This window comes from Arachis ipaensis, chromosome B08, assembly GCF_000816755.2.
Source record: "Arachis ipaensis cultivar K30076 chromosome B08, Araip1.1, whole genome shotgun sequence".
NCBI lineage: Eukaryota > Viridiplantae > Streptophyta > Magnoliopsida > Fabales > Fabaceae > Arachis > Arachis ipaensis.
The window spans coordinates 47,820,635-47,837,286 of NC_029792.2; the positions used below are offsets into that span (position 1 = coordinate 47,820,635).

General features: G+C 35.2%; 2 protein-coding genes across 2 annotated transcripts; both read left to right on the forward strand.

Annotated features, from left to right (window-relative positions):
* LOC110265296 (calcium-transporting ATPase 9, plasma membrane-type-like) lies at positions 348-2,118 on the forward strand. Its single transcript, XM_021108229.1, has 4 exons — positions 348-389; positions 1,371-1,508; positions 1,713-1,778; positions 1,866-2,118. Exons 1-4 carry the CDS (start codon positions 348-350, stop codon positions 1,974-1,976), a joined length of 357 nt encoding a protein of 118 aa, XP_020963888.1. The 3' UTR covers positions 1,977-2,118.
* On the forward strand, positions 2,231-3,461 carry LOC107612132 (D-amino-acid transaminase, chloroplastic-like). Its single transcript, XM_021109428.1, has 2 exons — positions 2,231-2,518; positions 3,352-3,461. Exons 1-2 carry the CDS (start codon positions 2,269-2,271, stop codon positions 3,444-3,446), a joined length of 345 nt encoding a protein of 114 aa, XP_020965087.1. The 5' UTR covers positions 2,231-2,268; the 3' UTR covers positions 3,447-3,461.

Below are 16,652 nucleotides of genomic sequence, written 5' to 3' on the forward strand. Positions count from 1 at the left end.
GAAAAATTAAGTAGATAAAACGATGCATTTTATTAAATTATTACAGGCAGAAAATCCGTCTGTAATTTAAATTTTCCGTCGATAAATATTACGGTAACCCTAATTTTATCACCACCCATTCACACTCCATTCACACTCCACACAAATCAAATGTCTCTCCGTCACCGAGTTACTTCTTCTCTCCATCGCACCAGCTTCTTCCACCGCTGTCGCCGCTGCTCGCGTCACAGGATCTCTCTCTGTCATCCCTCGCGTCACACGGGCTCCCTCCGCCGCCGCTCTCGTCACGTCTGGAGCGATTCGTGAAACTCATCTCAACTCGGTGGAAACTCGGTGGTTATTGTTGAATGGCGAAGCTTGAAGCGAAGCTCGGAATGTTAGTTGACTCCGTTGGTAACTTCTTCTCCGGCAAAGACTAGCTTCTCCACTAACCAAATCAAATCGAATCAAACACTTGCAGAGATCTTCAATCTTTTGATCTATTCGCACTCCACTAACCAGGTTAGCCCTAACTCCATCCCCTGTTTCTCTCGCTAATTTTTCATTCCAAACGCGTTATTGTACAGTGTCTTGCTCTGGTCTCGAAATTCGATTTGAAACAGTGCCGATTAGTGGTTAATTGCTATCAATTTTGTATAGTTGAACATATCTCGAGAAAAACTGTCTAATTTGCTAAATATGAGAAGTTAAAGAGGGCCAAATATAATTGGAATGCTTAGAAAAAGTAGTTCTTGTTTTTTTAACACTCTTAGGGTTTTCTGAATTCAGCTTCGTGAAATCGTGATCCTTTGATTCTGCCATTACTTGTTCTTTTTTGTTCTAATTAATTGTTTATGTTTGTGGTATTATTCATTTTCAATTGATTGAACCTTATTTTGGCTGCTTTTGGTTTTGCTTTAACACTTGGAATATCATAAAACTGAAAAGTGATAAGAACATAGTGATAAGCATAGCCTTTGTGTTGCTGTGATGGTATTTTTGCTTTTGCTTTAGTTAGCATTATCATTATTGTTATTAATATTGTTTTTTCCTAAGTATATATATATATATATATATATATATATATATATCAGACCAATTTGGAAACTGGCTTAGCATGGTGGAATGTTATGTGTGTTGTCATGGATATCATTTCTCTTTGTTGCTACTTAATTTGATATCTCAAGATAGTGCTGCCATGACTTGTCCCATTTACTTTCACCTGATTCCTTTTTTTCCTCTTTGTTATTTTAGTGTACGAGCTGTGACAACTGCACGTTGGTGTAACTTTCTTGTTTTCTCTCTCAAGTTATCCTTCTCAAAGAATAAAATAAATAGAAGAATCCTTAAGTAATTGTGGTTTGATAATAAATTATTTTGTTTCATTACAGATGACTGTAGTTGAGGCATATGTTGGAAGGAACAAATTACATCAACCAGATGACTCATCAAATTTAAATCCGGAAGTTTTATCCTTGATAAACGAGGGCATTGCCCAGAATACTACTGGAAATGTTTTTGTGCCTAAGGTTTGCCTTCGAACATAATTTAATAAGTGTTTATAGGATTCCATTTTATGTTATATAGTTTGGTGATAATTTATGTGCTATGCTAATAACAATATCTTGTGATTCTTCAAGTTGAAAACTTCTTACAGCTTAGACATAATTGTTGATGTCGAGTCATTTAATATTTATTAACCATTACATTTGTGACTGAATTTGGTTTGGTAGGAAGGGGGAGAGGCAGAGATTTCAGGATCTCCTACAGAGAAGGCAATTCTTTCATGGGCAGTAAAGGTACCTTTGCTGTTTTTCCTCTATTATTATTATTACTCTTCTACGCCTTCCCTCTATTGATTGAAGCTCAACTCGTACATATTGCATTTGGGTATGAATTTCAGTCTTCTCAAATCAAATACGATAGATCTCCATGTCTTCCCCTTTAATTCCGAGAAAAAAAGAGGCGATGTTGCTATGAAGCTGGTGAGAATTTGATATATTTGTTTGCCATTCATTGTACTTTTGAACTAGTATCAGAGTATGCATCCCTTTAGCTTTTGATGATTAACTTTGATCGTGAATGAAATGAAGTTATAAATGTGAAAGTGTTTTCTTTGTTATTATGGTCATATCACATGCCCAGGATACTTAATTCTTTTATTGATTGATTATATTAATTTTCATCCATAATTTCTTTCGTAATATCTTGATAGGAGGGCTCTGGAGTACATATACATTGGAAAGGAGGGCTCTTGATCACGAGGGATTTGTCGCTAAGGGGCCTAATATGAATGTGGCTTTTGTGACTAAAGAGAAGGAGCTTATAATGCCCCACTTCGATAAAATTCTTAGTGGCTGCACAGCTAAGAGGGTTTTGACGCTTGCCGAGAAGTTGTTGAGCAAGGGTAAGCTTCGTGGGATAAGGATGAAACATGTGACTGTTGAGGAAGGAAAGAGTTCCGCTGAAATGATGCTTATTGGCAGTGGCGTTCTTGTTTGCCCTGTAGTGCAGTGGGACGAGCAAGTTATTGGAGATGGTGAGTTCTTTCATTACTTCCTCCAAAAATGATATGAATTTCTTGTGAATCACTATATATATATAACAGAGACAATTTGTTATAAGAATTTAGGTGGATTATGCGGGAGTTCCTTCAATGGCTTGTTATTGTGTTTCTTTAAAAATTGCCATCTATTCTTTCTATGGTAGTATCTTGTTCTTGTTACTGCTGGTTTGTTGAAACTACAACTACTGATGTAAACAATAAGTATAGGATATAGTTTCAGGAAAATATGGGCTCCTTCCTTGCTAGGATAAAGAAAAAACTCAAATTTTCTTGCCCTCATATTCGGTGGTGTAAATAGCTTGATCATGCCAAAGAATCCTTTTTTTTTTCTCATTCTTATAATTTTTTTCCTGTACATTGTAACTAACTACAAGAAGTGTATATTCTCAGTTATATAGAGCTTAACATTTTATGCAGGACAATTTTGGTTTATTGTTTGGTTAGTTTTTGAAATGCCATATCTTAATAATAATTTGACAGATTTGATGTAGCTTAATTACACTTTATATATTGATAGTTCCCATTGTGCATTTCTTGTAATAATTAGCAGATTGAATGTCATACTTTCATCTTCATGAAATAATCTATATATTTATTTATTTGTTGGAATTTCAAGTGAGTTGTGATCACATGGAAACACCCATAAACTCACTTCTTTAAAGTTTCAGATTAAGATGAAGTATCTAAGTCGTTTTTGTTATCACTTATCACATTAATCTGTTAACTTGAATCTCCGCCTCAATCGATCGGGTTCTGGACTCTCCCCTAATCCCGTTGAACCGAAATTGTTTATGTATTCCTTGCAGGGAAAGAAGGCCGTATATTGAAGGCTCTCTTCAATCTTATTGTTGAAGACATGGAGTCAGCACCCCCTACAGTTCGTATACCTGTACCATATTAATGTGATTATCATAATATATATACAGGTCATGGGGAGGTCTTCTCCTAATGACAAGCTTTTGCTTGTGCAAGCTCTACGTAAAGGAGGTGAAGTTGTTACCGTCACAGAAGATGGAACCAATGATGCCCATGCACTTCACGAGGTTTGTCTTATTCCTTAGTTTCATCCATACAACATTCTAGGATATAGATTCTTGCAATTATTATAGGTGTTTTGGCTAGTTGGTGTTCAAGTTTAACTTCTGTCTATGGGCCATCATTATTTGATTACACAGTCATGTTCCATTTTCCATGAATTTAAATTAGTTTCCTTATAAGTTTGTATAGTTGATCTTGTGTTTTACTATCTTGTATTTTAGGCAGATATTGGTCTTTCTATGGGCATCCAAGGAACTGAAGTTGTAAAAGAAAGCTCAGATATTATAATCCTGGATGATAACTTTTCCTCAGTAGTAAAGGTATGTGTTTTATTTATTGGATTGAACATCTATTATATATAACATGTCCTTTAGTATTGGTTTACCACAGTTTGCTTTTGGCCCTTTAGGCATAAATATAATTCACCATATTACTTGTGATGTGTTGTTGTTTGTATTGCATTGAAAATGTTGATATGGTTAAATATTGATAGGATGTTGTATGATAGATAAAATATTGCTTGTGTTGGATGATTTATAGGTACTAAAAATATCGAATTCGTAAGAAATGTCTTGGCACCATCGAGTGTGGATGTATGATAGGTTGATTTTCTAGTGTACGAAGATGATATTCTCATAATTCTTCTGTTACTAGTATCCAAGCCTCTCCATGATTTCATTATTCTATTTCTGTTTCTGTAACCGCTGCTACCATTTTCTTTCTTAGCAAGATTTTCTATGCTCTGCACCCTCTCTAAACAAGTGTATCAGATATAATTTTAATTTTAAATTAGGTAGAAGTTAGCAAATAGAATCCAAGTTGATTAAAAGGGCATGCATATGCATGAAGGAAAATGGTTCATGAGGCTTATCTGAAATTGTGTATAGTCTATGAAATCCAGGTCATTTTTTAGACTGTTGATAGCTTTTGCTTGTTAATTTGTTATTATACAGTTTTGTATATCCATATGCTTAATAGTTTTACTTATATTCTGCAGATAGTTTGTTCTTCGCATAGAAGAGAATATACGTGAGCTGCTGCATTTGCATTGTGCTTTTTTACTTCCTTTCTTCCTTTCATCTTGTATCACTGGTATGAGTTTGTTTTCCTCTCAGAACAGAATCGGATGAAAGTTTATCTTGCTGTCAATTGTATTCTATCAACCTTTTGAGTTTTGTGAATAAAATTTATGCTTGTGGAACACTTGTTATTAGGGGATAGGTAGAGGATAAGGATTAAAAATTGGAGACAGCCATATCCTGAGTCACTGTCTTAACTTGTTTAAACAATTGACTAGAGTCTCTCACTCATTCTCCAACCAGATCTATAACACATTTCACTGATGAGGGCTATGATGATGATGAGGATGAAGATGACACTGAAGACTATAGCTGATAGTTTTAGTATGGTTGAACAATATACTAGGAGTTATAGTTGATGATCAATACATTTTGTTTATGTTTTGAATTATATTGACTTGCTTTTTTATAGTACTTTTCTTTTAGTTTGATAATACGATGAATTTGTTTATTTTTTGAAATATTATAAATATTCGAATACAAATTAGATAAAAATTTGTATTAAATTTATATTTATTTTGTATGAAAATAAGTTTATTTTGTAATTAGAAAAATAAAAAAATTCTATTTTACTTTACTGATGGATTTACAGACGAATTTTCTGTCTGTAATTAGAGTGTAAGATGATTTTCTAAAGTTCAAATTACAGACGGAAAATCCGTCGAAAAATCCGTCTATAATTTACAGATGGAAAATCTGTCGGACAGTTCGTCGCCTTTGGGAAATGGATAGAAAATTTACAGAGGGAAAATCCGTCGGTAACTGGTAAAAATCCGTCTGTAATTTTCCGATGGAAAAAAATCCGTCGGTAAATAATTTCCGACGGAGCTTTTACAGAGGGACAAAATCCGTTGGTAATTTTGTTGGTAACCAAAAATTCGTCTGTAATAAAGACTAAATCCGTCTATAAATCTCTCTATATTAATCCATTTTCTAGTTGTGTGTTAGTATGGAACCGAACAACAATAAAAAGTCTTATACTATATCCAACTTACTAACTACAAAAATCTTGTCTTTACACAAAAGAATGAGTGATCTAACACCAAAAAAGTACTCCTTCCACACACTAATGACGATATTTTGTGAAAAATTTTCGTAAAGGCCAACCCAAAAACAGTTGGAAGGTGTAAGACTCCACAATATTGTTTGTGAAACTAAACTACGAGAAAATAAAGACAAGACCACCACTCTTATTTTTGGTGTTGGATACCCTTTAACTATTGATAACTGACAATGGTTCATAAGGACAGATACGCAAAATGAAGAGCAGGTTCAGCTTAATTTACCTGTCAACATAAACCATTTTGGGTTTTATTCAATGATAGGGGCTGATACAGAAACTTATGCATTAAGTTTTTCAAGATGGCCTAAACTCTATGTTGTTAATTTGGAATCCGTTTACCCATAATGTGAACTATGTCTCAGATGAGGCAAAAAAGCACCGTTGCCATGCTCTATCTCTATATATATATATATTTATTTATTTAATATCATTGAGTATCAAATTCTCAATGTCTAAAAAAGTATTTTTCTCAGAAATCCACGTCATGGACATTGTAGAATTCATTTGACGCTGATTGGAAAGATTGTCGTTCATTCCACAACAATGTTAAAAAACTTGGTCCAAACTCGATTGTCGACAAAGGATCAGTCTATTGGATTGTTTGGAAAGGAGTTAACTATGTGGAGCCATGCCAGATTGTCATATTCTCGTTACAGCAAAAGCTCATCTATGAGGGAAAGATTTCATCCCATGCAAAGTCAACCTACTATTTTCTTACATATTATAACAATGGAGTAGGGTTCATGTCCTATTCAAACATGGACTTCACCAGATATGTTATAATGTGAAAACTAACCCATGTTGGTGATAATGAGTTGGGGTGAAAAAAAAGCATTAAGGTTTTAGGTATTGCAATGGCATATTAACCTACACTATTTCTAAGGAAGGATATTATTTTTGTCCTAGAGTTTCGGAGTTCTTATTGTGGTTCAAATAATGGGGAGAGGCCGGACTAATGTCTTCGTTTCCAATCTAAAATATATGACATCTAAAAGGGATCATATACTGCATCACATCTGGCATGAGAATGTTAATATCAATCCTGTCACTTTACACTCTGAAGGACTATATGGTTTGATGAAACCAATATTGAAGGAAGGATAAAAAAATTTTAACATACATATATGACGGAAATATACCATAACCAATTGTAGAAGAAGACTAATATAAAAATGAATAATGTGAAATAAAATGATGATATAAGAATATTACATATTGAGAAAAGCTCTACATCCATTTAAATATATCATCCAAGCTATCCAAGTAATTTCTTCCAGACGCGCCTCTTCCACTCCTTTACTTGTTTGTCATACACGCGACTCATATAACGCAAACCTTCTCTGTTGCGTGATAAACCTTTGCTCAACGTAAATCTTCTGTTGCAACCTAAAACTTCTTTTCTGCTCGTGTTTTCATTATTCTTCTTCTCTGCTTGCGTTCTTCTTCTTTTTATTTTTCTTCAACGTAATAAGCTTCGTCGTTCTCCTATGTTCGCCTTTTCTTTATTGATGTTGTTCTTCTTCTTCTCTACTCCCGTTCTTTCTTATTGATCTGCATTGAATTCAACCTAATAAACTCCGTCATTTTTCTTCTTCTTCGTTTTTTCTTCGATCTTAACTTCTGAATTGAAACAATGAATGATTCAACTTCAAATAAGTTGAATGAGAATGAGTTGGTTTATTCTTCTGAAACGAATCATGCTGATAAGGTTTGGATTATTCAATTTTGAATCGAATTGAATATCAATGCAATTGTTAATTTTATTCAATGGACGTATGTGTTTTTGGATATGAATTTAATTGAATTGAATTGATAATATCTAAGTTGTAGATAGAGGTGTTTCGAATTTAATTTTTTATAACGGATTATGTTTTGTTCACTCAGTACTATACAATTGTTTTACCATGAGTACGTATTTCGGTTCATTATGTAGAAAGTTGTTTGAATTTGATTATATATTCTGGATTATGTTTCGTTCGCTCATTACTATAGATTTGTTTCACTATGAGTACATGATCGGTTCGTTCACTGAGTACTATATAATTGTTTCAGCATAATGACATTTTCGGTTCATTATGCAAACCAGCTGTATTGTGGATGAAAAGTTTATCCTAAAGATGGGGATGATTTTCAAGACACTAGAAGAAGCTGGAAAATTCTACTAACATTATTCCAAACTTGATGGTTTTGCTACGAAAATAATGAACACGAATCGGGACGGAGATAAGATTAAGAATCAACTAATCGTATGCATCAGAGAGGGGAGGTGGAAATCTAAGATATCTCCAACTCTGAAGATAAATCCATCAGCCGGGTTAAACTGTCCAGCCAGGATTTACGTACATATAATGAAGGATGTCGGTCTCTGGATAATTTTCAAAGTTGTTTTGAATCACTCACATCCCTGTTGTCCAGACCGGGCAGAGATGCTTAAACAACACAGGGAGCTAATCATGTTCGTGCGTCACACCGTCAAAACCAACGAGGAAGCCGAAATCAGACCGAGCAAAGCTTACCAATCATTTGTGACAGCAGTCGGAAGCCACTGTGAACTAAGTTTTATAGAAAAAGACGTGAGAAATTACATCACAAGGGAAGTACGGAATATTTCCAAATAAGATGATGCCAAAGAATTTGGGAAGTACCTACTAAAAATGAAAGAGAAGAACCAAAATTTCTGCTTCGAGCTCAACCTCGAAGGTGATCACTGCATCAAACATGCATTCTGGGCCGACGCAAAAAGCAGGGACGCATGTGAATTTTTCGGAGATATGGTTTCATTTGACACCACCTACAACATAAACAGGTATTCCGTTCAGTCACATATAGTTTTAGGTTCAATGAATTTACAAATTTCAGTTCATCACAGTCTGGGTGTGTCTATTTATACAGGTACAATTTGGTTTTAGGTTCTTTTGTGGGCATGAATCACCACGGTCAGTTGATACTTCTCGGATGTGCGCTGATGAAAAATGAGGACATCCAATCATTCAAATGGCTATTCGATTGTTGGCTCCGTTGCATGGGAGGGAAGGCACCAAAAGGCATTCTTACCGACTAATGCGCATCGATTCAAAGGGCAATTGAGCTGTGCATGCCAACAATTCACCGATGGTGCATCTGGCACATCATGAAGAAGATCTCGAACAAACTAAACGGCTACAAGAGACACAAAGAAATTGAACAAAGAGATGAGCCATGTAGTTTGGAACTCGTACACGAAAGACGCATTTGACAGAAATTGGAACGATTTCCTCACAAGGTACGGCCTCAGAGGTAATAAGTGGCTCTCAAGTAACCGAGGTTTCAATTCGAATTATTTTCATGCCCATACCTTTTTTTTTTCAAAACATGCACGGGGTTCGGTTCACCACACTGCATTGGTTCGGTTAATTCTCTAGAGCTATACGAGAATCGGCATATGTGGATTCCAGTTTACCTGGATCACTATTTCTGGGCCGGGATGAGAAGCACACAAAGGAGTGAGAGCATACATGCATTTTTCAAGAAGTTCATCACACGCAACAGCTCCCTAAGCCAATTCGTGAAGCAATACGACAATTGCCTAGCAAGCAGAGAGCAAAGAGAGAGAGAGAGAGAGAGAGAGAGAGAGAGAGAGAGAGAATTCAATGCTACAGATTTTCACACCGTGATACCGTGTGAAACAAAATCAGCAATAGAGGCCCAGTTTCAGCATGTGTATACCCATGAGAAGTTTAGGGAAGTTCAAGCACAATGCAGAGGTAAAGTGAACTACATCATAAGATCAATGCATTCCACCCTATGTTTCACAACATACAAAGTTGTAGAGTAGGTTTCCAACTTCACATTCAACAAGTTTCTCGTCACCTACAATTCAGTATCACGAGAGACAAAGTGCCAGTGCTTGCTGTTCGAGTCAAGGGGCATATTATGCTGCCATTCCCTGAGCGTCCTAAGCTTCGAGCGAGTGGATAACGTGGCACCGAAATACATACTGGAACATTGGAGCAAGAACATAAAGAGGAGGCACACACACATCAAGAGCAGCCAAGATGAGCCTCTATTGGAGCCCAGAAGTAAGAGATTCAACGAAATGGTGTTTCGGTCGCACAATATATACGAATTTGCATCCGAGTCCAAGGAGCTGACCAGAATTCTGCATTGGGCATTTGACAACGTCATGGCCAAGATGCAAGAATATCAAGAAAGAAGCAAAGAAAAAAGTTCATCATCCCATGAAGAAGCGACATTGAGTGACGTGAACGACCTTCAAAGCCCACCACACGTCAAAACAAGAAGCCGGCCGAAGAACAGATTTGGATCAAACCTGAAAAAAAAGATCTCAAACATCACGAAGAAAAAGAAAAAGACAGCTCCAAGTGAGGTAAAATTGATTTGCTTTCGTTTAGGGAAATATTCATTTGTTCATTTTGCTAATATACGATTTTATTATGTCTTTTGTAGTTGAACCTTTTAGACGGCGGATCAACGATTCAGTCAAGCTCCAGCCTTTACAATGCACTGGATATGAATTATCCCAGAAAGGATTACACGAGTTTTAGTTTTTATTAATATAAATTTCTTTTTACCCATGAGCAAATTTCAGTTCACTAAGATATAGGAGGGTTAATTTCTGACTGTTATTAGTGTTTAATGAATAATCACTTTTTTTGTTTTTGATATTTGCTTTTGTGAAATTCTTTATTCAAAAGTCACTTTTTTTTATTGAATAGTCAATTTATTGTGCTTTGTCAGATAGTTCAGGTGTTTTTGAAATTGAATATTGATAGAATTATTTTTACATAATTAGCTCCCTACTATATTGATATATGCAAATTTTGGTTTATCAAGTGTATTAATTTCGATTCACTGTGTTTTTTGCGGTTATTAATATCTTGATAAATACACCGATTCCATTCACTGTGAACCTGGAACAAAACAGCAGCCAGACAGTTCCAACAGATATATAGATTAACATCTCAGATCGATAGGATAAGGAGCTATCCATATTGAATCAGATAAAAATATTAACATTAGATATATACATTGATATTAAGATTAGATATATAGATTAACATTTACATTAATATTCACATGAATACATTGAAAGAAGCATTGTTTGCTTTTTTAAACAACTTAAACAAAATATTGTTAATTACAACCAGCGAATAATAGTATATCCTATTTACTCTCTAAATCCGCAGATGAGAATTCACAATAAAGGCTGGAGAGGGCAGTAGATGGCTTCGGGAGTCTTATTGCTTCAGATGCCCGAATCACTTGGTCTCTGATTTTGTTCATTTCGTGCAACAGGATATGCGGACCATATTTGTGCCTGAAGCCATCAATCTCTTCCTGCATTTCAGTCGAAAGGAATTAGTTACATAAGAAATGAAGCCAACTGAAATAAGAAATGAAAGAACTTTATTAATTTAGAAAGTACTTACTTGTGTCCAAGCTTTATATTGATATCTCTTTCAACTTTTGATCTTTCGTTGGAAGGGACCCTATGTGATTACTAGTGTATCACCTTATGGGCACATAGAACTTCAAGGTAAAGATCTTGAAAACAGGTTCATTGTCAATGGACAGAGAGTTAAGCATTACCTTGAAGGAGATATAGAGCCAGGAGGCTCAACACTGGCACTAAGTTAAGTACAGTGAAGTCTAGCTAAAGACATTAAAGAAGCGCTTGTTGGGAGGCAACCCAACCATAGTTATTGTTTATGTTTTTCTTTAATTTTATTTTTTTAGTTATTTTCTGTAGGGTCATGATCATGTGCAGTAATCAGAATAGAGACAAGGATGTGACATTGAGGAGACCAAGCACTACATTGGATCCTAAAGGCGGAGTACTAGCCGCCACCATTAAGGTGGATTCGTTCTCCTAATTCCCTTCTCATGTTATTTTTCTGTTTTCTGTTATGTTTTACTGTCTGTTCTCTTGTTCTTATTGCATGATCATTTGCATTTATGTCTTAAAGTTATAAAATGTTCCATATATCTCTCACCTTACTTAAAAGAAAATTTTATTTGAAAAGAATTGAGAGATACATAAATTTCAAGTTTTATAATAAGAATTGTCAATTATTTTGATATGGTGGCATTGCTTTTATTTTCTGAATGTATGAATGAACAGTGCATATTTGAAGTTGAAATTTTAGAATGTTGGCTCTTGAAAGAATGGTGAAAAAGGAAAAGTATTATTGGTGATCTGAAAAATCTGAAAAATTGATTTTTGAAGCAAGGAAAAGCAGCAAAAAGAAAAAGAAAAAACATGTTGCAAAAGAAAAAAAAATATATGCATGCGAAAAAAATAGAAAAATAAATAAAAGCAGAAAAAGCCAATAACTCTTTAAACCAAAAGGCAAGCGTAAAAGGATCAAAGGCTTTGAGCATCAATGGTTAGGAGGGCCTAAAGGAAACAAAATCCTGGCCTAAGCGGATCAACCAAGCTGTCCCTAACCATGTGCTTGTGGTGTGAAGGTGTCAAGTGAAAAGCTTGAGACTGAGCAGTTAAAGTGTGATCCAAAGCAAAAAGAGTGTGCTTAAGAACTCTGGACACCTATATCTGGGGATTCTAGCAAAGCTGAATCACAATCCGGAAGGGTTCACCCAGTTAAAGTGTCTGTGGCATTTATGTATCCGGTGATAATACTAGAAAACAAAGTGCTTAGGGTCACGGCCAAGACTCTAAAAGCTGTGTTCAAGAATAAAAAAGAGCTAAACTAGGAGAGTCAATAATATCATCTGGATTCTAAGTTCCTAAAGATGCTAACACTTCTGAGTTTCAATGGATAGTGAGATACCAAAACTATTCAGAAGCAAAAAGCTACTAAGCCCCGCTCATCTAATTGAAACTGAGCTTCATTAGAAACTCTGAGATTTATTGTATCTTAATCTTCTTTTTTATCCTATTGTGTTTTTATTAAGTTTTTATAGGTTTTAGTGTAAAATTTACATTTTTTGATTCTACTATGAGTATTTGTGTTTTTATGCAATTTCAGATATTTTCTGGATGAAATTGAGGAGTTGGAGAAAAAGTCTGATTCAGAGACAGAGAAAAAGCACTGCGAATGCTGTCCGGATTAGACCTCCTTACACTCGAAAGAGCTTTTCTAGAACTACAGAAGTCCAAATAGAGCTTTCTTAATGGTTATGGAAAGCTGACTTCCAGAGCTTTCCAGCAATATATAATATTTCATACTTTGCTTCAGAATAGAAGGCCCAAAATTGGCGTCCAACGCCAGCCTTCTGCCCCATTCCAGGCGTCCAGCGCCTAAAGGAGGAGACCAGCATCCAAACGCCCAAAGAGGACCCCCTAGCCAGTGTTCAATGCCCTAGAGGACTCCTAGCACATGGATCTCATCAAATCTCAGGCCAAACTCTCACCAAGTGGGCCCCAGAAGTAGATTTTAGCACTAAAAAGACTATTTTACCCTTCTTATGTAATCCTTAGTCATTAGTTTAGTATTAAAGGGATATTTTACATGATCTTCGCATACTTCTTTACCATATTTCGTTTTTCACATTGTATTTTCTATCAGTATGAGTCTCTAAACCTCCTAGGTTATGGGGAGGAGCCCTGCTAAGTTTTATGGATTAATAAAAGTATTACTGTTTCTCTTCAATTCGTGTTTGATTCTCTATTCTAAGATGTATCTTCGTTCTTCATCAATATGAATGCATTGAACTGGCATAAGGTTATCACATTCTACATGAGTTCAGAGTGAGTCTTTCATTGGACAATGATGAACCACCAACTTGATTATACATCTCTTATACGGCTAATCCACGACTTCGTTGGGGACTTCTCGAGACACCAGTTCAGCCGAAGTATAGGGAGATGAGGGTCTCTGTGGTAGATGCTAGAATCCAAAGGCGTAGCATTCTCTAATCCGGAAGATCTGACCTTGTCTGTGGTGTTTTGAGTAGGATCATCAAGGAGAATGGACTACAGGAGCTTCACCCTCAATCAGAATGGATCCGCACTAACCTTGGGGTTGAGATCTGGAGGAGTATTGGCGGTTGCTCAAACTAGCGTCAATCACATACAGCCCGTCATAGAAGAAATAATTCACAATTGAAGAAGACAGTAAGACCGGAGTTAATCCAGAAGGACAAAGCATCTCCAAGCCATAACCATCTTCTTATCACTGGTTATATTTCAATTCACAAAGTATTTTATACTCTATTCCTTTTATGCAATTAAAAATAACATACCAACATCTCCCATCCGCCTGACTAAGATCTACAAGATAACCATAGCTTGCTTCAAACCACAATCCTCGTGGGATCGACCCTGACTCACTCAGATATTACTTGGATGACCCAGTTCACTTTCTGATTCAATTGTACGAAAAGTGGGGATTCGTGCACCACCCTGAAGACACTAACTATCAAATGAATAAAAATCAACAAGTCCACTGAACCAAACAACATTCATGTGGTGAATAAATAGTTGTAAACTTACTCATTATCAGAAGTTTGTTGTGTTTGACTTTTTGGAGGGACATAGATAAAGTCATCTTTTATCATCTCTTCCTTAAGAGAACTTGGAAGAGACAACGCAAGAGGAGCTCTAAGGAATGTAAACAAAGAAGAAGTTAATGTTGAATAATTAGAATTGGTTCTGAGAAACGGGAATCTGCACATTGAAAAACTCATATTTCCAAAGGTTCAAAACGAGTTTCTTCTCGAACCTCAATGATTTTTAGCTCAAAATTAGGTGTAGCACTAGTGACATTTAAACACGTTTTCCATGTGATTAATTAAACAAAAATTATTACCTAAATCTAAAAGAGTAACATAAATATTTTTAACTTACACTGGTGGAGTTAGAACTCTTTCTTAGATGGATTTTTTTTTTCTTAAATATTTTACCAGGATTGCCGATGTATTTTTCCTAAAAAAAGATAAAAAATTAAAGTTAGAAACCAAGATTAAAATTAGAGGTCTAGAAACACATGAAATTAATTTTTGGAAACCACTGAACTGAAAGTAAAGCCTACAATGAACCAATTTTCCTGGTATTGTCTGGGGCATTTACAGACGGTGTAGAGCTTGCTTGAGTCTGTAAGAGAGGTTCGCTATCCAGATTTACAGTCGGCAGTCTAAGTAGGATAAATAAATATTAGTACTTGAATCCAGAGGATTTAGAAAAGGTTCTAGAAAAAGTTAGCAAAGAAAGAAAAAGAACTCTGTATAAGAAACCGAATCTTACATCTTAGAGAAATCATTTTGCGCCTCCATCGAGTCAAACTGATCTGGAGCAATGTTTGTGGTCTGAGCTCCATCATTTCTTTTCTTTGATCTCTTTTCTCTTATCGTCTCCAATGCTTGTCTTATTCTTTCCGCAATGCTGTCTTTTACTTGTTCAGTTCTAAAAGTTCATAAGATAAGTATCAAGGAACCTAAAACGAAAGCATCAATAAAAGAAAATATGATTCGAGAAACTTACTCCTTGTTAGATTTGGTTTGTTTTTTTGCCACCCTCTGCGGTTGTTTTCTTTTTACTATGGGTGTTTTTTTGATTTCTTTTTCTCTGCAACATAGACAAACACATCGAATTTATACCGGAGAAAAATATAAGCAAGAAAAAGACACTAGCAATCAAGTGAACGAAAATGACAAACTCCACCGAACCAAACTCAATTAATGTGCTGAATAAAATGTGATACACATTCAATCATGAAGAAAAATATTTCTGCATACAAAGGGAGAAGTGAAGAAGCAAACAATCAAGTGAATGAAAATTAGAAAGACTATTGAACCGAAAGCAATTCATGTGCTGAACAAAACGTGATACACGTTCAATCATCAAGAAAAATATTTCTGGATTAAAAAGAACTTAACTTGACCAACTCCACTGAACAATATCATGTTTGTAATTTACTTAACAAACATACATAAACAATTTTCAGCAAGGAAAAGCAAAACTAAACCAGTTGAATATCATACAATCATATAAATGAACATCAGTACTTATTGGCTTTCAGATTTGCTTGTGCTCTCTGAATCTATTGGCATAGGCTTCCATTTCTTGCTTTGTTTTTTAACCACCTTCTATGGTTGTTTTCTTTTCTTTGTGGCAGTCTTTTTCAATTTCTTCTTCTCTGAAATACATAAGAACAAGCGCATAAAAATAACTTTAAGCAAATACAAGTTAAATGAAATCAATATGAAGATCAAACTTACTGGTTTTTGGATTCACTTTTATTTTCTAAATCTGTGGGACTGCTTTCAGTTTCTCTTGTTGTTTCTGAATCCGTCTCAACAAGCTTTTGTTTTTTAACCATTCTCTGTTGTCTTGTGTCTTTGCTGGTGGTGTTTTGTCGGATTTAGATTCAGATTTAGATTCGGAAAATTTGTCTTCTTCCGAAGAAGAATCCAGATCAACAATTTTCTTTTTTCTTTCTTTTCTTTTTCTTTTTTATCTAACTTCTTTGTTTTTATTTTTTCCTTCTTTATTTTCTTTCTGTATAGAAGTCCCAAAAATAGAAACTTATTTAATGAGAAATACACTAACAAAAAATGCCATAAAACATGATAATTATTTAATCATCAAAAAAATATTTTTGCATGCACAAAGACTCAATCGAATACACTAACAATCATGTGAAGGGAGCAAGCCCACTGAACCGAACAAGATTCATATGGTGAAGAAAACGTGACAAATATTTAATCATCAAGAAAAATGTTTTTGCATGGACAAGGATTCAAATGAACACACTAACAATCAGGTGAACCAAAGGGAGTAAGCCCACCGAACCGAACAAGATTCATATGGTGAATTAAACATGACAAACATTTAATCCTCAAGAAAAACGTTTCTGCATGCACAAGGATTCAAATGAACACACTAACAATTGTAAGTAGGAGAAATAAATTTATTATAACCTAAAACACAAGCTTATTTAGTTAGCAGAGTATTTTAGAAGCATTT

Excerpts from the sequence above, each read along its gene's own strand:
- LOC110265296 (XM_021108229.1), top strand. The coding sequence starts at position 348 with ATGGCGAAGCTTGAAGCGAAGCTCGGAATGTTAGTTGACTCC. Across the intron at positions 1,509-1,712 it reads GAAATGTTTTTGTGCCTAAG|GAAGGGGGAGAGGCAGAGAT; the intron begins GTTTGCCTTCGA and ends TTGGTTTGGTAG. Across the intron at positions 1,779-1,865 it reads TTCTTTCATGGGCAGTAAAG|TTGGGTATGAATTTCAGTCT; the intron begins GTACCTTTGCTG and ends TACATATTGCAT.
- LOC107612132 (XM_021109428.1), top strand. The coding sequence starts at position 2,269 with ATGAATGTGGCTTTTGTGACTAAAGAGAAGGAGCTTATAATGCCCCAC. Across the intron at positions 2,519-3,351 it reads CGAGCAAGTTATTGGAGATG|GGAAAGAAGGCCGTATATTG; the intron begins GTGAGTTCTTTC and ends TATTCCTTGCAG.